This window comes from Delphinapterus leucas, chromosome 6 (genome assembly GCF_059928025.1).
Source record: "Delphinapterus leucas isolate spDelLeu-1000000601 "Yukka" chromosome 6, BTC_Dleu_Yukka2, whole genome shotgun sequence".
In the NCBI taxonomy this organism is placed as follows: Eukaryota; Metazoa; Chordata; class Mammalia; order Artiodactyla; family Monodontidae; genus Delphinapterus; species Delphinapterus leucas.
Window position 1 is genome coordinate 57435404 of NC_143134.1, and position 25094 is coordinate 57460497.

At 38.9% G+C, this 25094-nt stretch overlaps 1 protein-coding gene across 8 annotated transcripts in view; it reads right to left on the minus strand.

Moving 5' to 3' along the window:
• ADAMTSL1 (ADAMTS like 1) overlaps positions 1-25094 on the minus strand; it is a 472773-nt gene that overhangs the window by 277728 nt on the left and 169951 nt on the right. For all 8 annotated transcript variants that reach the window (XR_016393555.1, XM_089913199.1, XM_089913195.1 and 5 more), the window contains exons 6-9: positions 19752-19826; positions 16079-16236; positions 6086-6197; positions 2170-2308 (exon numbers count right to left, since the gene is read on the minus strand). Coding sequence is in view for 7 of the 8 variants with exons in the window: in XM_089913199.1 (XP_089769325.1) it covers positions 2170-2308; positions 6086-6197; positions 16079-16236; positions 19752-19826 (484 nt within the window). In the remaining variant the exon portion in view is untranslated. The remainder of the gene's footprint in view (positions 1-2169; positions 2309-6085; positions 6198-16078; positions 16237-19751; positions 19827-25094) is intronic.

Genomic DNA, 25094 nt, shown 5'->3' on the forward strand with positions numbered 1-25094 from the left:
TATGACTTCTTATTTTCTCTAGGAACTCAGGAAGGTTGCTTTGATCCTGGATATGCAAATGAGTTCAGTGAATTTCACAGCAATCCTGAAGTATCTTAACCTCAGACTAGCATATCCACATTTCCTAAAGCAGTTTCCTCTTAAACCTCTTCTACTGCTCTTAATTTTTACAGCTTTCTTTAATTACCTCTGTGATAAAAAAGCAGCTTCCTGACATTTGCTTCTAACTTATTTTTTGTCTCCTTTTCTCTCTCTCTTTTTTAATAGCCACCTGTCCCAACATTTATACATGTGCTGTATTAGATGTTTTAAAATAACATAGACATAGAAAAAAGATACATTTCACAAACTTCTTTCATGTAGGATGGCCTTTTGCTTTTGAATAATAAGAAATAGGCCAAAAATATTACTCCAACAGAAAAGATAGGTGAAAATCAGAAGCCAGAAAAAAAATGAGTAAATTATTTACTGATTAGAAACGTATTTCTTAAAATTGTTAACAAAATGCTTTCACTTCACAACTGTTTTTCATGGCCATCTCTTCACTGATGTTTTTTTCTGAGTGAGGGAAAAGCTTTAGGCAGTTGTGGGAAGTGAATTCGTCATTTCTCCTAGAAATACACACATAAATTTTCATAGGACTGTGTGTAAGACCTTCAAAGTTGCTCTATGGCTGAGTCAACCTGTTTGAATTGGGATAATTATGCTTTTTATGCACTAGGCTTCCTGGTATAGATATGGATAAAGATGTATAATAAGTAAAATAATTTTAAACTAGGGTTGAATTGCATGAGTTAGAATTATCTTGGCTAAAAATACCTCATACCCTTAATATTTCCAAAACAAAGAGGTCCAAGCAAAATTTTAACACCTCATTTGGTTTTATACCGTATCCAATCTTTAACACATAGTTTTCTGGTGTAATATGAAGCAAAATTAAACTTCACCTGAATTATATATTTATAAAATATCTACTCTTCTGTTTCTGTAATGAAAACCTGTTATTCTGAGTTCACTTTTATCAGCTAGGTAATGTGGCGCCTATGAGTAAATTATTAATAGCAATTTCACATCACCTGTAGAACTTAGAATTCCTGAATGTGAGGCAGAAAGAGTACAAGAAAATACACTTTAAAAAGGTAACAGCAGAAAACAAAAACTAAAATTGCATTGCCTACAATTCAAAAATAAGAGTGATTTTCAGCCACATGGCTCATGTAGTATTTTACCTATTCAAAGTTTTGTTTTATGAACATATAGTTAATAAACTATGATTTAAAAAAATACCATTGAGATGTTTCTCAGAAATCCAAGGGTCCTGGAAAGGATTCTCTATCTTTTGGTCTTCATGATGAGTTTTGTAGGATAAGAGTTTTCATATATCCTCTCTCACGTGTTGAGGATGAATAAGCCAAGTTAATAAAACTACCAGGTAGTGGTGCAACTAAAAAGGCAAATATTACACCCATGAAAAGATTCTTGACCTGCACTTCTATGACTACTCATCATCTGAGATATTTCATTCATCAGCCTGATTCTTGATCCTGCAAATAACTGAGGGTCAATCATGGTTTCCCCAAAGCAAACATAAGTGAAAGTGTCAAGTGTCTCTTTAAGGCTCCTAATTAAAAAGACCTTTAAAAAAGAATCTGACTGTTAGAAATAAGTCCTGCTTTCTCTTCAACAAGGGCTGAGTTTATTTAAATGTGGAAGAACTGTTCTAAGGCTGGTTTTGATTCTGGTTAATCGGTGTGGCCCACCATAGGCTAAAATGGGTCAGCTGTGACCCTGAAATATGGTCGGCTCTGATCATCTCACTGATCAGGTGACAGGGTGAAAATGCAAAGAATCCTGAGAACATTGTACCATCACGTTTGTTAAGGTCAGAAACAAGTAACCAGAGTGAAACAAAATCAGAAGAGAAAATGACTCTGCAGAGTGCTTTACCTGCAGCTTTACCAATGGAAAACCTATAGACCCTGAGATGGCATCTTACAGTAGCGAGAGAGTAAGGGGCATGGGTTCTAATAACACGTGACTAGGAACGGACACTGGACCGCAGCACTTATTCATTTTTCATTTCATTTTATTTTTAATGAAACCGTTTTTAAGAAGCTTATTTGAACTTGATTTATGTTTATGGTAAACAAACTGGTAAATGTGACTGACCTGGCTGGACAAGGATCCAGGTTGCACTCCTGAAGCTTGGGCTTGGGTTTGATGTTCTCGGGGTAATAGTGACAGTATTGGTCAGCAACCACTCGGTTACTCCGAAGATCGTAACACTCGGCCGATGTCAGCTGGTAACCTGCAGTATCAAACCATTCAGGCAAATTTCAATGCACACATCAATGCAATATATTCCCTTAGGCTTTTCTGGCCATCTCATATTAATGAAAATTCTTCCCCAACGCTCCAGTCATTTCCAGGACCAAAGACGGATAAATGGAAGGCTTGTTAATTTTTGCAGGCCTCAAAAACTGTTTTTCCATTCGAATTTTAATAATTAAATTATACCATAGGGCTTGAACTACATAAGCGCATAGCTAGATTATAAGACTGTTGTAAGTACTATTCTTATTAATTTCTTTTGTATAATCTAACAGTCTAACACAGAATTCTGTATCCAAAAAAGGTCATCAGTGTTTATTTACTAACCATCTCATGCAAGGGTGCAAAATTGCCTCCCTCGTACCTGGGGCCTCAGGGAGAATAAACTCCCAAATTAAAAAAAATAACCCCCAACACCACTCCTCTTGGTCAGCGGGTGACCATGGGACATGACATAGGATTGGGTACTGCTAGCTGCCTGGAAACTTTTTTTTTTCTTCTTTGCCTAAATTCAACCTGAATGGGTTAAGCTGAGTAAATGGATGACTAAGACCATCATAAATCTCAAGTTTCCCTACACAACTAAGAAAATACCTCGTACTGTTCAATTTTTGTTTCAAAGTCCTCTACCATTTCTCTTTAATTCTCTAGCCAATATTTCTTTCTTTTTTTTTTTTTTTTTTTTTTGTGGTACGCGGGCCTTTCACTGTTGTGGCCTCTCCCATTGCAGAGCACAGGCTCTGGACGTGCAGGCTCAGTGGCCATGGCTCACGGGCCCAGCCGCTCCGCGGCATGCGGGATCTTCCCGGACCGGGGCTCGAACCCGTTTCCCCTGCATTGGCAGGCGGACTCTCAACCACTGCGCCACCAGGGAAGCCCTCTAGCCAATATTTCTTGATTTCCATGCACAAATTTCCACTCTTTAGAGAATCCTCTTTATTTATTTATTTAAAAATAGTGTTGCTCCGTAATACTTAATTCTACTCATAGTATGTTTTACCTTTCCTACCTACCTCTTTCTTGTCCTGTGGATTTCTGGTGGGATGGTGATGAGGACTTAGATTCTTGGGGTGAAAAATAAATGTATATAGAGTATTTTTAAAAAATTAGGCCTTTTGTATCATTCTAACCCTAATCAACTCCAAAATATATTCCCCATGGGCAGTGGTTGAATATTGTTATCGCTAAATAGGTGTTAGAAAGTCAGATTTAGAGTCGTTAAAAGTCCTGCAAAAGATTTTAGGAAATCAGAAGGAGGCTTCTAAACCAGATTTCCTGACTTGAAGCTGTGTCCTCAGACCACCTACAAAAATTAATTGTTCACTAAAGACCTAAAAAGAGACCTTTTAACAATTTTACTGTAAAGATGAAAAGCATGGAAAGTAATGGCTAAGAACACATGTTCCATTTAATTTTTTGTCTTATAAGAAAATCAAAAAGCAAAATGGTATTTTACATAAGTAAATATGCTTTTGTTTTTCAATTGCATTATACTTAAAGCAGATAATTTGAGGACAAGCTAATTATTTTATAAATTTCCAGAAAATAATTTCTACTCAAAGACAGAATTTATCAGGTAGTAAAATGTGGGCACAAGCAGTAAGTAAACACTAAATGTGAGATTATGAGTTTTAAAAATTGTAATTTGTCAGCTAAAAATGTGGCTGGGAAGCTCTTCCAGTGTGTGTGAAATGAAAACTTAAAACACAAATGAAATAAAGGACCAAAATGGTCAGACAATTGTGTTCTCTAAAGTTTCACAGGGTATTTGGAGTAGCAATTCTTTACACTTAGCGAAATGCTCAGCTAGTTGAATGTGGAACCAGAAACATATAAAGGAATTTAAAGATCATTTCTTCAGCAATTTTCAAACTGTGGTCCATGAAACGTGCGGAAGGCTGGTTTCTACATCTTTCAGGTCTTCACTCTGAACAGTGTTCCTTTATCTGGCTCCCTAGCAAGATTTCCTTTGAAGAGAGCGTTTGATAGCTCAGCACATTTGAGAACTACTGATGGTTCTAATTCCTCACTTAGACGTGAGGAAAATAAAACCCAAAGAGGTTGGCTTGTATATGAATCTAACATTAATTGCCTTATTATATAGCAAGCCATTATCAACGTTACTGAAATTATATGCCAACAGCAGCTCTATGTGAAACTGACGCAGCAGGCCTCTTACTGAATTGCTACTTCTCACAGAACATGTTTTTTATTTAAAAAGAAAAGAAAAAAAATACTTCCTTAGACTTCTTTTTTCGAAACTGCTTCCTGTGTTAGTCATTAATAGGTGTATCAAAACAACATATTCCCATAAATATCAAAGTAATTGGCACTTTATTTTTTAGCAAAGTAATTTTCCATTCAGCACAGATAGAGCAACTGGAAACACTATTTTACTGAAATGCTTAAAATGTTGAATTAATCGTTATGTAACAACCAGGTGAAAGCACTTATGTTTGACTAAGTGCTTTTAAGGTAAAATTGAACAATGCTCCATAGAACCTCCTTTTCAATGGTTTGTTCACATTACGCAGACACAGATAACACAGCTGAAGATGAATTATACCATATATTCTTATTGTTTTATGAAAATTAATGGATAATCATTTATCTCCATTTTGAGGTAATATCCTTCTTTTCTCTTATCAAAATAATATAGTGATACCTATGTGGATTAGCTACTTAAAGTGAGCCAATTAACAGGCTTCCATGAAGCTGGAGCTACAATTTATTTCATATGCTCATTTTTAAAGGAATATACATAAAATTTATACCCATTCAATTACCAAAACTTTAAAAAAAGTGATAGTCCACAAATACTGGCTCAGTTAGCAATGAAACTAAAATACTCATAGACTGCTTATTACCCTTCTGGAAAGAAAATTCTGGTAATATAGGCCAATAGCCACAAAAATTCTGAAACTCACTCTTGTGAATTTAGTCCAAGGAAATAATTTGAAAGGAGAAAAATACTTAGGTATTAAGTTATTCATTACATTATAATAGAGAGGTTTAAGTGAACTGAATGATCTTCTAGAGGGATATGGTTAAATAAATTCTTATAAAATAATTCATGGAAATTATTCTGTAGCCATTGTAGTAATTATTAAAGGTGCAGGGAACCTTTTCCAGTAACACAAAATGCTGTTCATGTTACAGACACGATGGAGCAGAGATGGGAATTTGCCTGGTGACTTTTCAGGAGAGATGTGTTTTAATGTATAAATGAGTCAAGTGGCATTCTTTTTACTGTATGGATGACAGGGTAGAGCTGACAAATAACTGAGCCTAAGTCTATGGTGCAGTGATTTTTTTTTCTGGTAATAAACTGTTTTCTTTAATTAATCTCTGATTCTCCTTGGATACATCATGCTATGTAGAAGGCCTGATAAACACTCTTCACTTGATTTCTTAATAGATAAGTTCATTCAACCAGAATAGTTTGTTCTCAAATGAATAGAATCACCTCTAGACCAAGCTGTTGCCTGGGTATGACACAGCTTGTCCTGGACTTCCATGAATCAAGGAAAGGAGGAAAGACCATTTCCTCTGATGGGGCTCTACAGACAGAAAACGTTCATGGGGCATCTACGCTGAGGTACCTGCCTTACAGGAAGGCTTCAGGATTTGGCCTCACTGAGAAGAAAGCATCTGATGCACCCAGTACTTCCATATGCCGAAGTGACTATTTTTATCACAGCTGAGTCTTCCCTCAGAGACGCCAAGAGCTCCTAGACTAAGTGAGCACCATTACCTCCTCCACAGGTTGCTGAGCAAGGAAAGAAATCCGTCTCCCTCCATCGGTGGATGATAGGCTGATAGAAGATGAACTGGACTGTACTGTCTGCGGGCCCCGAGTTGCGGATCTGCAGGAGACAATGGCAAAGCAGAGGAACTAATGTGACAGAGGGGTGCCCTCTGGGCTCCTTGAAGCTTGGACAAGGACGTGTGGTAGTAATGATGGCCTCAGGCTGTGTCCAGGACAGCACTGGGAGAGAAGGGGCAATGGCAGTATCACCCATCTTACCATCTAACCAGCAAATGGTCCTGGCACAAACCATCACTATCATCACCTTCTCAGTTCTGTCGCCACAGAACAAGGAATGGCAACGTCTCAACTTGTGACGCTAGCAGGACTGTATCCCGAGCCACTTATTCCATTCCCTTACCCTCTTTTATTTCCAACCTCTCTGGTATGACAGGTAAAATTATATGGATTTTTCAATGTAGGTTCAGAAATAGATAGCTTGTTCTAAGAAAATTATAAATGCAATACGCTGCAAAAAAATTAAAGGTACTGTCATTGGTTAAGAGAAATAAAGAGTTAAAGAATTAAGTAGCCCTTCCCACTCAGAGACATACACTTGGAGTTTCCTGGCAATTTAGTGATTCACATATCTTAATATGCAAAGTTACCAATGGGAAGCTCGCTAAAATGCAAATTCGTGGGTTCCAGCCCAGAGGTCCAGGCAATTCAAATGTAGACAGTCCAAAAATCAAACTTTGAAAAACACCAACTTACATTATAAAAGCATTTACTTCAAATAAAACATGTGTTTATGGAAATTATAGCTCCTTTGTTTTTTAAAAGGGAGGAATGTGAGGCAATAATTCTTTAATAGTTTAAAAGTGCAAGATTGAGGAAACAAACTCAACCTGAAAGAGAAGGAAAAGCATCCAGCAGGAACAACGCCTTGCTTTTACAAAGACAGAATGATGTCATACAACATTTAGACAGTTGGGCAAGGGCGAGGCTCAGGCTATTTATTATACTAAAGGAAGTTCCATGGACAACTCCAACTCCATCACAGCAATTAGAGAAGCAACAGTCAGCAGAGTCATGTGGCTTAAGTGTTTGTTAATGTTTTCAAGCCTTAGCACTGTTCCAACTGCCCTTTATCTAGAAGAAACTGATGGATTTGGGCTTCAGATTTTTTTTTAAAAAGATAGCCTTTTTTTTTTTGCTACTGAGTTTAAAAACTGGATTAAATACCTAGGGTGCAGACGGAAATAGGAACACCGAAGAAACAAGGAACAGGTGCTAAACCCTAGCTCAGTTTTTGGCATTTGGATAAGAATATGAAATGTTCCTCAGAAAATCTGGAAGCGCTGCAAAGGAGAAAGAAGAGAGAAAAGCTACAGAATATCTCATATTATGCTAGGATTCTGACCCACAGAGCATCCAGGTCTTTCCTAATTAGAATAAACAGTGATACAATTCCCTACTTTAAAGCAACAACAGCTGAAGCAATACAGTGTCTTTCACAAAAGGGGAGCATGGCCTACAGATTAATATTTTTCAGTCCTATGTGTCAGATACAGGATATCTAATTGCTTGCTTAGGGAGGTAGTATTAATCACATTCTTTGGAAAGCTTTTTTTTTTTTTTTTTTTTTTTTTAAGCTCACAAAAGCCGATTGCTCTTTTGGGATGTGTGATTGTCATGCTGGAAAGCTATTAGAAGAGGACTCTCATTTGAACACAAGCTCCATTAAAAATAAAAAGACCAGAAAATTTGTTTAGATCTGGAGAGACAGATTATTTTGCAGAGGTCCCTTTCGGGATGCTAGAAATTAAACTAAGTCCTAAGAAAGTGTGTGTGTGTTGGGGGTGGTGGTGCGGGAATCAAAATGAGGAGGATATAACATCCAAGTACTTGGAGAAACCTTGTTCTAGAATATCTACGGTGTCCGGGCTTATCTTTTGGCCTGCTTGTCCTTTTTTCAGCTCCCTGGGAATTACCAATAAAACTACCACATGCCCAAAGAGAAAGGCATGAATGTCAAGGAGTTTTAGCGTCAAGAGGGAGTGTTAGTAAATACCATGTTGAAGGAAAGAATACAAGCAGCTTAGAAAGAATATTGTTCTCAATGAGTTCAATGAAATGATGCATAATGACCACAAATGCAGAGACTCTATGCCTAGATTTGAAAAGAGACTGGAAAGAACACGGACATCTTATTTCAAACAGATGAAACCAATTATGGTGTATCCAAATCTCTGATCTCATAATCTTGCTTGGTTCCTCCCGCCCTGAAAGCACTCCTGCTTCTCCCTTCTCAATAGTTGCCTTCTTTTAATAAGAACAGCTACAACTACCACAACAACCAGTACTTACTACATTCCTACCGTGTGCAGGGAACATTTTATTTATATTAAATTGAATCTTAAAACTACTCTGCATTATCGTCCACATTTACATTACAATGAAAAAAATGAGGCTCACAGGGGTTAAGTGACTAGCTCAAGGCAACACAGCAAGGAAACAGCAGAGCAGGGATTTGAATGCAGGTCTGCCTGTCTCTAAAGGTGCCATTCTAGGTACCAAGCAATCCTATCAGTGTTGTGAAGATACAGACATTTATCTTTAGTGGTATGCTTATAACTCTTCTCAGTATCTTCTTAATTTTCCATTTACATTTTAGAGTAGAAAAAATATTAAAAAAAAAAAAAAAAGAAGAAGAAGAGGCTAACCGGATGCCTAACTTTGATGGCCTAAATTGTTGCTTACAGAGATGAACCACCGTGTTCCTTTTTCCTGGTTTTATTAATTCTGGGCTGCTGGGACTCTTTTTATCATTAGGTCTGGAGCTTCATAAACCGTAAATCCTCAAACATCAGATTTTGGTTCTCAAATGTACATTGAAAGCTTCAGTTTGACACATTAGAATTTGGTTTTAGGGAACTAAACCATCTGGCATATGTAATTTTGACCTCTTCAAGTTAATAAGGAAAAAGAACGTTCCAAACCAAGTTTTTCTTCCTATAATTATAATGGTTCAGTGTTTCTAACTCTATATAATAACTTCTCACATTGAAAGTAAAGCAGAAGACAAAACTGGTCCCTTTCCATAAGCTGATCACGCTGTCATGGTAGAGCTGCAGGGCGTACAAATATGTGCTTGGATAACTGGTAAGTTTTAAGTCCACGTAAAATCAAAGGAATCAAGGAGAGATTTCAAACTCACAAAAGACATCAAGCACACATAGGCTCTTGCAGATGAAGCACTATGAAATGCCATACTTTTCCTTCTCAGTGGGGAAAAGGGTAACTTGTGAGCCTTGGGATGTTCGCCAACTAGGTTCCTTTCTCTTTCGAATGTCGTAGAAATTTTCGCCCCAGAAGGACTGGCAGGGCAGCAGGCAGGCAGGGTTCTCTCAACCCGCCTTGCCGGCAGTTAAGTTGCTGCTCTGGCATGAGGAGAGGTGGACAAAAGGGAGCTGTGGGCAGACCTACCACTGTGAGTCACTGAGCTGGGACCCCCGGACCCACAATGGTATTCAACTTGGTCACCTGCCCTTACGGCAGCCAGGGATGTCGTGACTTGGGAAGGCTTGGAAATGGTGGAAATAAATCAGTATGCCTGCTAGGGAGGGAATAAAATGGAAAAGAGGGGAACCTGTTTATTAAATGCCTCAGCCTCCTATATTTTAATTTGGGGCTGTTCTGGTGGCAGACGGTGATAGCAAATCCTCAAAAAACTGTAAAAATATTTTTAAATGCTTTTGTGGGCTTTGAAGAATACGCAACAGTAATCAGATCTTTCTTATTAGCATTTAGGTCGTTACAAATACTTAATACTGATACAGTTGTTACTCTCTTGCCTTTCTCTTCCTTATTCTGTAAACTCCAGGAAGGCAAGTATCACTTATCTTGCTTATTGCTCTTTCTTCAGCATCATCTACAATGTTTAGCACACAGTAGGTGTCCAAACAATTGAATAAACGAATGCATGAATGAAAAAAACCAAATGGATCATTTACTGACCACGGTCCTTTCAAGCACTTTTGGAATTGCAAACTATTATTTGTGACAAATTCTTGGAAGTGTTATCTTTTTATACACATCTTGCAGTTTTCTTGAAGATGTTAATAATCATTTCTTGTTGACAAAATTGATTATGTTGATAAATTTTATGGAGAGACGCAGTATTGTTACAACACAGCCCCTCACCCAAAAGTACTTTTCACCCTCCTTTGAAGGTTATCTCTTTCGGCAGGATAGTGCATTGGAAAGGGCTTATCAAAATGCTAGTTATTATTGGAATAAAACATAGACTTCAATTTTCTACTGTGTTAACAGTTGGAAATGCTAAGATTAGAGGTTATTCAGTAAAAATAATGAAAAAAAAATTGGTAGCACCCAACTTTACTTTTACACTTCCTATAGAGTTTTCTAGTCCTCCTAAAATGCCAGACCTCAATATTGGGAGATACAGCAGTTCAGCTCATAGGCCCTTGGCTCAGGGTTGCATGAGAGATGTTGGTTATGGATTTACTGCCCAAAGCCCTTGCGTATGGCAGTAGATCAGGGATGCTTCTTTGGAAATAATGAGTGTAATGTTGGCTAAGGAACAAAGAGGTGGAAGCAATGTGTCAGGACGAAGATGCTAGGCAGGGCAAACTAGAGTCTACTGGATGTGTTACAGGGAAGAACAAAATCTGACTACATGTTGGATCTGTTTCTGTTACTTTAACCTTTGCTTCCCGTTGCTTTTGCTCACTAAAAGAATACTGCCTGTACATAATGGCCTGCCTCGGGGAACCCTGCCCCTCTGCCTGAATGTTAAACCAAAGTGCCTTTGTTCAGGGAAACATCCTGACCCTGTCTACCTGTGAATGGCTGCAAGAAAGAAGGAATTAACACATCCCCTCCCCGAGGCTGGCCATTCCAGGAGGTATTTGCAAAACTTATGGCCTTTTTACTTTACTTCCCCACCTCCTCCCCCTCTCTGTTCTATTAAACAAACTGGCATCCAGACCCCCGATAAGATGGCTCTTCAGAGACACTACTCTGCCATCTTCTCCGTCGGCCGGCTTTCCGAATAAAGTTGTATTCCTTGCCTCGGCACCTCGTCTCCCGATTTATTGGCCTGTTGTGTGGCAAAAAGAGTGAGCTTAGACTGGGTAAGAGAAGGACTGTCTCAGTGCTGCGATGCAGAAGGAGGGCAGAAAAGAAATGAGCAGAGTGGAGCCAGCGGGGCTAGGATTGGGCAGGGGTCTGCCTCTCTCAGCATCACAGAAAGGTGAGGGGTTGGTTCTCTGACTCTGTATCTTAAACCTAGCTGTTGCACTTGTAGAACAATGTGTGAAACCCAACAAGAAATGCAGGGTATTGTAATCAGCTCAGTCCTAAACTCTTGGAATCGATTAGCATAAAGGAGCATGTTTATTGGGGGAATGAAATCACTATTTATTACATGCTTCTTTTTTCCCTATAGTTAATTTAGACTTTTCCGCTCTAGAATGTCTGGCTTACAACAATGATTTTCCCTTTGTATGAACATAGGTTGACCAGTATGGGGTCCATCTAGAGACAGGCTGAGTGGCACGGTGAAATCAACTGGGAATTAAACATTTGCCAAAGCTCAGCCTCCACCAGAGAAAAGAATCGGTGATCTCAATCCTACCTGAGATTCACAGGATGCCCAAGTCTCACAAAGCGTGTGTTCATCACATTAGCTTGTAGCAAGCATCTATAGCTTTTACTATCCATTTTAATTTGGTACTTAATGATATGCACCACTATTTCAAAATTTCCTATTCAGTGTTTTATCTGTCAGATGGCATTATGAGCTAGGAGAGGGCAGATACCATATTTCGAAATCAATCTGCCCCACGCATGAAAGAATCTCCTGAAAGAAGAATATACATGGAAGTTCTATAAACTTACTTGATGAAGTGAACTCTCATAACTTTGCGTGTGTGATTTCTGTCCAGGGCCCCCTCCTATTGTGTCCCCTTTAATAAAAACAATTCTGGGGTGTGCTGAATTATGTACAGGGTAATGCTCCAGGCTGTCCAGGAAGAAATATGAAGGCATCATCTCTGCCTAATGCCCTAACTTTGAGAATAGAAACCACCAGCTTTCTATTCCCTAGAGTACTTAGGCAAAAATTGGGATAATGCCAATCTTCCTAACCAAATTCCCCAACTGTGGAAGTGTAATGCATTTAGAAAATTATCCTCTGTAGGAAATAACTGTTCTCTGATCGCCAGTGCATGAATTGTGAATCAGTGTTCTTAGCTCTGAATACGCTGATGCTTTACTATTATGCTGTGTATTTCTGCTGCTTTGGTGGCTTAGGTACTCATTAATCACTTTTCTCTCCAGCTAATATGGCTTTCTTAAATTTTAAAAATGGGCACAAACTAAGTATGTATAAATATACCTTAGCTGCTTTCACAAGTAGAGGTAAGTTCAATGTTCGAATAAAGACTGGCCTATGACCAAAAAAACCCCTCTTCTAATCTGGGAAGGTCCTTATCTTTCACTGAGTCAGTAGCTTCAGAAAAGATGCACATGGCTTGGCAAGAGAAGAAGAGTATGCTAAGCCAGACAATCATCTAGCCAATAGCCAATCACCCGTAACAATTAATGTGATTATAGGTGTCACAGCCAGGCTATGCCCACCTGTATGTGTCCTAGAGCTATACCTGCCAAACTGTTCCTGGGTACCACTTGTAAATCAATCAGCCTCTGACTGTCTTCAGAGAAGCAGTTTTCTGCCATTGTGTAGACAGAGTATCGTGATAAGTCTGACTGGAAGTTAAAACATTTGAAAAAGATGGAAAGGAAGTCACTTGGTCCTGTTTGCTTTTATACACACTATCTCATTCAATTCCTTACAAAGGCTCTATGGGGGGAGATTTTATTACCATTTTTCAAATGAGTAAATAGGCTCAAGGAGGTGAAACAACATACTCAAGGTCACACCCCCAGAAAGTAGGAGAATATACACAATTCTAGAGTGTTTATCCTTTTTACCCCTCTACACTAGCATTGCCAAAAATGTATAGCCAGTGTATGAAGTACAAATTTTTGGAAGACATGTTCCCGTAGGAGGTAAGATGAGCGTTTAGTCCATTTTTAAAGGCAGCCAGGAAAAGAGATTCCAAAAATAATTTTGGAACCAATCGTAATATATAAGAATTCTCACTGTGAGAAAATCTTCCTTACGTGCAAAAAAGTCTTTTCCTTTTAAATAAACAAAAATGGTACTTTGGCAATAAACTTCCAAGGAGATGTTGATAAATGACCATTCTGATCCCTATGTATTTCATTTAGAAGGGAAGTTGTTACTTAAATTAATGTATAATGCAAAAGAGATTATACTTTGAATGACACTGAAAGCTGAATTACAAACTATGTGTGTAATTTCTAAGCACCTAAATCATGAAAGATGGCAAATAAGCAAATGGCAGTCTTTCATTTTCAGCTGTTTCCTGGGGAAAATTAAGGGAGAAAATGTTGCTTTATTATAAATCACTGGCAAAAAAGGTAATTTTCTTCTTTTTCCCTGTATCTCCTTACATTATCTGGCTCATTTTCAAGTTTGAGTAAAAGTATTTAAAAATTATATAATCTATTTTAGAGTAACTTTACATTTATTTGATCCTGATATTTTCTAATGAAACCTTAATCTCCTCTCATTTGCAACCTGAACCTAGGTCACCAGAGAGGATATAATGCAAAAGACAGTAAAATGATAGCTCAGCCTGTTTCTGAAAGAAGATACTTACAGGTGCTAAGAATCTAGAAAAGCATCAAAAAGTTCCTCAAAGTTCATTTTTCCTTTAATATGTACATTTATACACAGAAGAAAAAATACCCTCTTAGAAGCAACACAGAATACTAAAAAGAGTTTTGAGCCAGAAGCAGAGACATGATCTTTGGTCCCGGCTTGTCACTGGTGTGAGCTAGGGCACACCACTCAACTTCCCTCAGATTCAGTGTCCTTTCAGGAAGGATAAAGATGTCACATCTGTCCCACTTCAGCAACTGCCATGTGGTAAAAGTCCCTTATTCATCCAGCACTTGTCAGGCTTTTTACGGAGATATGAAGACAGATATGATTCTGCCCCTTCCCTTGAGGAACATGAAGAGCGGAGGTGTGATGGAAACTGGAATTTGAGGTCAAGTCATAGAATGCTTCTGAAAGGAGAAAGTCCTGAAGTACAAGTATGAGTTAGTGAAGAAAATGGGGGAAGAAAAGATAAGAGCATCGCAGACAGAGGACACAGCATTACGCAAAGGTAATGCGTTATGTGAGTGCAAGATGTTGGGGGACTTGCCAGTCATTCAGTTGACTGGAGCAGAGAGGAAAAGTCAAAGCTGAGGTTGGAAAGGTAGACAGAATCCAGATTATTGAGAGTAACAGATGCTGGGCTATGGATTTGCATTTTAATCCCAAAGCAATGAGTGGAGGTGAGGGGCAACGCAGGAGCACGAATAGGGGAAACTCACTCCGGTTTTTGGAAAACTCACTCTGAAGGTAACATGGACAATGGGTCAGAGGCTGGGAAGCTAATTCAGAGCCCATCGCATTAGTTCAGGTGAGAAATTCAGAGACCTAACCTAAGACAGTGGTGGCAAGGATGGAGAAGAAAGAACAGTCTTCAGAGATGGTATGGAGGTAGAGCTGACAAAGTTTAATGTCTAACTAGGGGTGTATAGGAGAAGGGAATTGGTGTGAATCAGAGGTTTCTGATTTGGCTGGGTAAATAGTGTATTGTTCCACAAGATAAGAATTAAAGAAGATGAAGTAGGTTTCTGGGGCTAGACAAGTCCAATTTTGGACACACTGAGCTCACTGTACCTGTGGGTGATGTGCAGAAGGCAGCTGGACATATGAAATGCATTTGACAATTCTGTGAACTGTTCAAATATGGACGATATTACTTGAAATCCATTCTATATTTTCAGCATGTGTATTAACTCTAGAAAATTACTAGGGAAATTAGTAAAAGTGGTTTATTCTAAGGGCTTCAAGAAATTAAGGCATCTCTCATTCTTTTACTGTATTTGTTTGTTCAACTGAAATTATTTAACTACCTACCACATCACTTCTATTGGGAGCTATCTCTGATGGTTTGTGGCTTCTTGTTCACGGTCATGTAACTGGCATCTGGACTGGATTAAAGGGGCTACCATGCAGATGGAGACAGAGGACGGACTCTGGAACCCTTCTTCCATGCAGCCTCACTGCCTATCACATTTCCAACATGCATCCTTACTTCCAGCTGCCATGGGATCATCAAGCCTTAGCTTAAATCAAATGTCCTCTGGCTCCAGATCCTATGATGAGAAATTTATGGAGTCCTGGACACATTACAAGTTCTACAGCTTTACAGCTGAAATCCTTCAGGTCCTTCTGACCTACTGAAGGCAAAAATATGCTTTATTTTTACTGGTATTCCCAAACGGTCTTCTAGTGTGTACATTTTTCCTACAGAACATGTATGTTGCTTCCAGCAATGTGTTTTATATTACCTTGAAGAGTAGGGAAGCTCTGACAGAAGGAAACAACTTGGTATTGCTGCCAGTAGAAGAGGGAAAAAAACCTTGCAACTGGAAGCATGATCAAGCCTATGGATCATTAATTAATCTTTCTCTTTGACAGCAGATACCTTATGTGAGTCAACGACTGTATCCTAAGTTGTTTTAAAAACAGTTTATATCCCTCAACTAATGATATGTTGGCTTTTTGAGTGGGGTCTTTTTATTAACTTATACACACACAAATATATATATATATATATATTTTTTTTTTTTTTCCTAGAACCTTAACATTTTTGCATGTTCTTATAAAGTCTAGGATGTAGCTCAACATCCTTGAATTAAACATTTCCTGGATAACAAGCTTTCCAAATCTATGTCAAAACCTAAAGTCTCTCTCTCTTCAGGGGATTATAAGTAACACCAGTTCGGAGGTAGCTCGAAAACAAGGTACCTAAATGGGCTTACCTTGACAATGAAATCTGCTGTAAGTGGTCCAGCCATTCTCAGTATCTCTTTGTCTGGAAATTTTTGGAAGTCCACACTAGAATTGTCCACAAGAAAGATGCCTGTAGAGCTGAGACTGTTTTCACCTTTAGCCCCCTGGAGGGTTTTGGTTTCCAGATCTACATAATCAAACACATGAAGAGGAGAGAAAGATGTTCCCAGGGCTACCACAGACCATATGCAAGCACATCTCATGCAAAAGAACTTTGTCAGGGAGAAGTATTATTCTTTATACGGCTGACATAATTGAAATGTGATAGAAACAAAATATATGGGCACCTCTGGATCACAGAGGAATTTATGCAGCAAATGAAGTTATTTTAAAACTCATTAGCCAAGCATTCAGGGCTCCCTGTCAAGAAATCTTTGATTCCCTGGATGACTTCCTTTGGGTACCTTACTTTACCACAGTCCTATTCTTTTGACTAAACCATCTCCCATACATATCTTATTGATTTCAGGCTTTATGGCCCTCCGTCTAGAATACCCTGAAGTTTCCCTTTTGCTCTATGAGGCCCAGGGTGCCTCTCTGAGTTCCTTCAGCACTCATTGTGAGACTTGATATTCATTTTGTATTTATTTATACTTTCTGGTTACTTACCGAATTGTGCTATTGCTCAAAATAAAGAAACTATAGTGACTTAAGGACAGGGAGCTAACTATCCCCTTTACTTCTCTTTCTTTTTAAAATCCTTTTTATTACTTCACTCAGTCTTATATACACATATGATATTTCACAAGAACTCAAGACGGAGAGAGGAACTTGATCCCTGGAGCACTCCGATCTGCATTTGCCCAATGACAAAGCCTAGGAAGCATCTTTTGTTTTAGGAAATCAGAGCATGCTGAGGATGAGGGTAATTATGATATATATATTTCAAGGTAGGTTAAGTTCTCATGTGACTGAGTATTTTAGAATAATTGCCTCCTGTGTGATGAAAGACGGACAGACTAAGTCTAACGATGGTTTGTAAAACTTGCACAAGGACCCTTGGTTTTGGCAGGGGTTCTTTAGCAGAAAGATGGGGTGCCTGGGTAGGGATCTGGGTCTCCTACCCACATCCAATCAGAATGGCTCCCCTCTTATGTGTTTTCCAGATTGAGGTTTTGGGGTTAAGGACAATTTTAAGGTCTCTGGAGGCACTAAGGTACCTAATGTATTTGCACTAAATTATTCTAGATGTTGTCTACTTCAAGTTCTCTACTAGAAGGAATACCAACAGGTAGAAAATGCTGGTGTCCAATTAAATGCCCATGCCCCTCAGATGAAGTCCTGTAGCCTTTCTCTGGGAGTAGGTCTGGCTTTCCTCCCCTGTCCCAGGGCTGACAGGACCTCACAGAATAAAAGGCACATTGAGAGAACGCTGGAGTGGGAGAACCACAGTGGTTGTCATCAGAGGAAAGCAGCAGCATCTCTGTATCTCCTTCCTCTAGCCTTCACTCCTCGAGCTGCCTTCCATGTATTTGCACTCATTTGCGGAAGTATCTCCAGGACATTAAATTAACCTAGTTTTGGAGAACTCTTGGAGGTCTAAGCCTGAGCATCTGATTCAATTTTATCACCAGGCCTCCCAGAAGTACCTCCCAGGTACTTCTGATTAAAGATGAGCTGGACCCGGACAGATGGTCTACTCCTCTCGTTTGGCCGTCCTTAACTCTTGCTGAGGTTGGTCCCACACTGGGCCAGCTTCTGGGAGTGAAGGTAAAAGGGTTGCCAGACAAACAAGGCATCATTTATCTACACATTCATTTTGCTGAGTTATATTCCAAATACAAAAACAAAGTAGAAAAAGAAATAGAAACTTCCTTGGCTATACAAATGTTACCAACAGTGTGCCTTTTGAAGGAAAAAGCAGATTCCATTTTGCTTTTAGTCATTTATGACTATCACCTGACACTTTACCTATCAAATCCTTAGAGCAATTAAACCAAACAAGGCCAGTTCTTCAGCTTCTCCGTGATCACATAATTAGGAAGTCCGGGAGGCTAGACGAATTCATTTATAAAAGTGAATCCTCTTTACTAATTCATAATAATCATAAACTAAGTCTGGGAGGCTAGACTAATTCATTTACAAAAATGCATCTTCCTCTTACACCTCTTCCCTTGGGTTCTTTCTTTTGCAATGAGGAGTAAGTCGCCCACTTGGTGATGCATTAGTCTGGATGTTTTATTTTAGCCTCTCACTGCACAGAAAAATACTGTTTCTGACTGGGGTTGTTACACCAGCAGTTAATTCTGTCCAATTCTTAAGAGGAAAAACAAATCATTTGAATGGTAACAGTGTACACACATATATCATCCTTTGACACATGAGCAATATATTTTGGGGGGATGTTCAGGGTTAGAAAAGCACTTGGATCCATATAACGTGGCTTCTCAGCATCTTTTGACCTCGCCTGAACTGTACTTTACTTATTCCTTTATGTCACATGAACTCTCAAAGCCCACCTTTCCCATGAAATGTACTTATTTTTATTTTTAGAAAGGCTTCTGTCAGCTATCTGAACTTTCACAGGCTCCAATTTATCTCCCTCCAGTTTGTCTTTTTGGAATGATTTCATTTATAATCCAATTGCCAAAAGATAATGCATGCTACCTAAATTGGCTTCTTAGGCATGTGTGTGGGAGGGAAGAGAGAGCAGAAGATGACAGATGGCTTTGGAGGAACCTGGGAAAAATCATAGCGGAGGAGATCAGAAATGCTCAAGGGACCAAGTGAAGTGAAGTCTTTCAGTGAAAGTGAATTTTGCAGAAAAAGCTAACATATCCTCTCCTACCCTTCCCTGGTTTATAGTCTATAATTTTCTGCTTGTAATTTACAGGTCTACATCTAAACAGCACTACATGGTAATAAAAAAAAGATGTGGCTGTGTACTGCTGGCTTGCCCTGACTGAAGATCAATTCTTGCACAAACTCTGGTGGGACCATGCTACCATTCGTTCTTTGGGGTTACGATTACCCTTCAATCTTGAATTCCAAAAGCTATCTTCAAGACGTTAGGGTCTTGCATTATCTTTACGACATGGGGTGCTTAACTAGACCACATGGTTCTCTTCAAATGCCACAGCGTAAAGGCTGTTTGGAGTTTCTGTGTTCCCCTGAATTGATAAAGTAATGGAGCCTAAGAGTAGGAATTAAAAGAGAAAGAATGAAGGAGAGGGAGGGAAGGTTGAAAAGAAGAAAAAAGAAAGAGGTGAGGCAAGGAAAACATTGAGAATGACTGGAGAGGAAGAAGAGAGAGAATGAGAAATAATATTCACAAAATCATAAACGTGATTAACTCATGAACACCCTATTGGAAACAATAATTTTGTATCTTTCAGGATGACTGGCTGGAGGTAATTACCACAGACGTCTCTGCTGTCTCCTAGGCAACCAAAAGATAAACAGAAGCATTCAAAATACCATATTATGATAGAAGATTAAGATTTGTATTTCTAAATCTTAATCTTTTCTGGAAACAAAAAGTAAATAATAATGATGTATATGTATAACTGATTCACTTTGTTACAAAGCAGAAACTAACACACCATTGTAAAGCAATTACACTCTAATAAAGATGTAATAAATAAATAAATAATAATGACTAAAATTCCCAATACCCAAAGGACAACAATGGAGTTTACTTACACAAGTGGTCAGGTCCTTTTAAGACAAGGCGAATATGTCTGCTTCCATAGGGAATAGCAACCACTGTGTCATCCACTAGAGAGAAATGAAGCAAAGTCTTAAAGCACACAATTTTATACAAAATTACTGATTATCTCCTATACAAATGCACTGATTTACATACACTCCCAAACAATAATCTTTCAAAAAAGTGTTTACAATGTGAACACCAATATGTGGGAATCAAGATTTCCACTTTCTTCAAAATAAAATATACTGAAAAAGCTGCTCACCGGCTAACTCATGGGGGATCCGGCCTTCGAAAAAACACATGAATTTTGATACATTAAAAATGAATTTGTTGGGCTTCCCTGGTGGCGCAGTGGTTGAGAGTCCGCCTGCCGATGCAGGGGACACGGGTTCGTGCCCCGGTCCGGGAAGATCCCACACGCCGCGGAGCGCCTGGGCCCGTGAGCCATGGCCGCTGAGCCTGCGCGTCCGGAGCCTGTGCTCCACAACGGGAGAGGCCACAACAGTGAGAGGACCACGTAACACACACACACACACACACAAAAAAAAAAAAAATTGAAAGTGTTCATTTCTGATTTTAAAACCCAATCTTAAATCCTCAGATTTCTCTAGACTGGAGCAATTGTGTAGAATTACAAAAAGAAAATAACTTTTAATGCTCAAAGAAGGACTTTATTATAACAAAATCTGGATATCGCTCTAGCAAAGTAACTGTCTTGGATGAACAGGACAGTTAAGAATAGAAGACAACCTCTGGCCCTGCCAAGACCGCGTCCTGCCCGATTTCAGATACTCAGACTCCAACTTTACTTTCACCTATGTTGGTGGACCCAAAAGATGGGCATGTCTCAAATATTTGAGGAGGACTTTCAAGACGGTGGAGGAGTAAGATGTATAGAGATCACCTTCCTCCCGACAAATACATCAAAAATACATCTACATGTGGAACAACTCCCACAGAACACCTACTGAATGTGAGCAGAAGACCTCAGACTTCCCAAAAGGGTCTTGGTGCTCCGACCAGGTGTCAGCTCTGAGCCTCTGAGGTGGGAGAGCTGAGTTCAGGACATTGGACCACCAGAGACCTCCCAGCCCCATGTAATATCAATCAGTGAGAGCTCTCCCAGAGATCTCTGTCTCAATGCTAAGAACCAGCTCCACTCAATGACCAGCAAGCTCCAGGGCTGGACACCCCATGCCAAACAACTAGCAAGACAGGAACACAACCACACCCATTAGCAGAGAGGCTGCCTAAAATCATACTAAGTTCACAGACACCCCAAAACACACCACTGGAAACGGTCCTGCCCATCAGACAGGCAAGATCCAGCCTCATTCACTGGAACACAGGCACCAGTCCCCTCCACCAGGAAGCCTACACAACCCACTGAACCAACCTTACCCACTGGGGGCAGACACCCAAAACAACGGGAATTACGAACCTGCAGCCTGCAAAAAGGAGACTCCAAACACAGTAAGTTGAGCAAACTAAGAAGACAGAGAAATACACAGCAGATGAAGGAGCAAGGTAAAAACCCACCAGAGCAAACAAATGAAAAGGAAATAGTCTACCTGAAAGAGAATTCAGAGTAATGATAGTAAAGATGATTCAAAATCTTGGAAACAGAATGGAGAAAATACAAGAAATGTTTAACAAGGACCTAGAAGAACTAAAGAGCAAACAAATAACGATGAACAACACAACAAATGAAATTAAAAATTCTCTAGAAGGAATCAAGAGCAGAATAACTAAGGCAGAAGAACTAATAAGTGACCTGGAAGATAAAGAGTGGAAATAACAACCACAGAGCAGAATAAAGAAAAAACAATGAAAAGACTTGAGGGTAGTCTCAGAGACCTCTGGGACAACACTAAACATACCAACATTCGAATTATAGGGGTCCTAGAGAAGAAGTGAAAAAGAAAGCGTCAGAGAAAATATTTGAAGAGATTATAGTTGAAAACTTCCCTAACACAGGAAAGGAAATAGCCAATCAAGTCCAGGAAGCACAGAGAGTCCCATACAGGATAAATCCAAGGAGAAACACGCCAAGACACATATTAATCAAACTATCAAAAATTAAATTAAGAAAAAATATTAAAAGCAGCAAGGGAAAAGCAACAAATAACATACAAGGGAATCTAAGGGGATTCAGCTTAACAGCTGATCATTCAGCAGAAACTCTGCAAGCCAGAAGGGAGTGGAAAGACATATTAAAAGTGATGAAAGGGAAGAACCTACAACCAAGGTTACTCTACCCAGCGAGGATCTCATTCAGATTCGACGGAGAAATTAAAACTTTTACAGACAAGAGAAAGCTCAGAGAATTCAGCACCACCAAACCAGCTTTACAACAAATGCTAAATGAACTTCTCTAGGCAGGAAACACAGGAGTGGGAAAAGACCTACAACACAAACCCAAACAAATAGAAAAATGGTAATAGGAACATATCGATAATTACCTTAAATGTAAATGGATTAAATGCTCCAACCAAAAGACACAGACTGGCTGAATAGATATAAAAACAAGACCTGTATATATGCTGTCTACAAGAGACCCACTGCAGACCCAGGGACACATGCAGACTGAAAGTGAGGGGATGGAAGAAGATATTCCATGCAAATGGAAAATGAAAGAAAACTGGAGCAGCAATTCCCATATCAAACAAAACAGACTTTAAAATAAAGACTATTACAAGAGACAAAGAAGGGCACGACATAATCATCAAGGGAACAACCCAAGAAGAAGATATAATGATTGTAAATATTTATGCACTCAACATAGGAGCACCTCAATGCATAAGGCAAATGCTAACAGCCATAATGGGGAAATCGACAGTAACACAATCATAGTAGGGTACTTTAACACCTCACTTTCACCAATGGACAGATCATCAATGAAAATAAATAAGGAAACACAAGCTTTAAATGATACATTAAACAAGATGGACTTAATTGATGTTTACAGGACATTCCATCCAAAAACAGCAGAATACACTACCTTCTCAAAGGCTCATGGAACATTCTCCAGGATAGATCATATCTTGGGTCACAAATCAAGCCTCAGTAAATTTAAGAAAATTGAAATCATATCAAGTATCTTTTCTGACCACAATGCTATGAGACTAGACATCAATTACAGGAAAAATATCTGTAAAAAATACAAACACATGGAGGCTAAACAATATGCTACTAAATAAACAAGAGACCACTGAAGAAATCAAAAAATACCTAGAAACAAATGACAATGAAAACACGATGACGAAAAACCTAAGGGAGGAAGCAAAAGCAGTTCTAAGAGGGAATTTTATAGCTATACAAGCCTACCTCAAGAAACAAGAAAAATCTGAAACAAACAACCTAACCTTACACCTAAAGCAATTAGAGAAAGAGCAACAAAAAAAATCCAAAGTTAGCAGAAGGAAAGAAAACAAAAAAATCAGATCAGAAGTAAATGAAAAAGAAATGAAGGAAATCATAGCAAAGACCAATAAAACTAAAAGCTGGATCTTTTTTATTTATTATTATTTTTTGCGGTATGCAGGCCTCTCACTGTTGTGGCCTCTCCCGTTGCGGAGCACAGGCTCTGGACGCACAGGCTCAGTGGCCATGGCTCAAGGGCCCAGCTGCTCCACAGCATGTGGGATCTTCCCGGACCGGGGCACAAACCCGCGTCCCCTGCATTGGCAGGCGGACTCTCAACCACTGTGCCACCAGGGAAGCCCTAAAAGCTGGTTCTTTGAGAAGATAAACAAAATTTATAAACAATTAGCCAGACCCATCAAGAAAAAAAGAGAGAAGACTCAAACCCACAGAATTAGAAATAGAAAAGGAGAAGTAACAACTGACACTGCAGAAATAGAAAGGATCATGAGAGATTACTACAAGCAACTCTATGCCAATAAAATGGACAACCTGGAAGAAATGGATAAATTCTTAGAAAAGCACAACCTTCTGAGACTGAACCGGGAAGAAATAGGAAATATAAACAGACCAATCACAAGCACTGAAATTGAAACTGTGATTAAAAATCTTCCAACAAACAAAAGCCCAGGACCAGATGGCTTCACAGGCAAATTCTATCAAACTTTTAGAGAAGAGCTAACACCTATCCTTCTCAAACTCTTCCAAAATATAGCAGAGGGAGGAACACTCTCAAACTCACTTTACGAGACCACCATTACCCTAATACCAAAACCTGACAAAGATGTCACAAAAAAGGAAAACTACAGGCCAATATCACTGATAAACATAGATGCAAAAATCCTCAACAAAATACTAGCAAACAGAATCCAACAGCACATTAAAAGGATCATACACCATGATCAAGTGGGGTTTATCCCAGGAATGCAAGGATTCTTCAACATACGCAAATCAATTAATGTGATACACCATATTAACAAATTGAAGGATAAAAACCACATGATAATCTCAGTAGATGCAGAAAAAGCTTTTGACAAAATTCAACACCAACTTATGAGAAAAACCCTCCAGAAAGCAGGCATAGAGGGAACTTACCTCAACATAACAAAGGCCATATATGACAAACCCACAGCCAACATGATTCTCAACGGAAAAACTGAAACCATTTGCACTAAGATCAGGAACAAAACAAGGGTGCCCACCCTCACCACTATTATTCAACATGGTTTTGGAAGTTTTAGCCACAGCAATCAGAGAAGAAAAAGAAATAAAAGGAATACAAGTCAGAAAAAAAGAAGTAAACCTGTCACTGTTTGCAGATGACATGACACTATACAGAGAGAATCCTAAAGATGCTACCAGAAAACTACTAGAGCTAATCAATGAATTTGGTAGAGTAGCAGGATACAAAATTAATGCACAGAAATCTTTTGCATTCCTATACACGGATGACGAAAAATCTGGAAGAGAAATTAAACATTCCCATTTACCATTGCAACAAAAAAATAAAATACCCAGGAATAAACCTACCTAAGGACACAAAAGACCTGTATGCAGAAAACTATAAGACACTGATGAAAGAAATGAAAGATGATACAAACAGATGGAGAGGTATACCATATTCTTGGATTGGAAGAATCAACATTATGAAAATGACTATACTACCCAAAGCAATCTACAGATTCAATGCCATACCTATCAAACTACCACTGGCATTTTTCACAGAACTAGAACAAAAAATTTCACAATCTGTACGGAAACACAAAAGACCCCGAAGAGCCAAAGCAATCTTGAGAAAGAAAAACAGAACTGGAGGAATCAGGCTCCCGGACTTCAGACTATACTGCAGAGCTACAGTAATCAAGACAGTATGGTACTGGAACAAGAACACAAATATAGATCAATGGAAC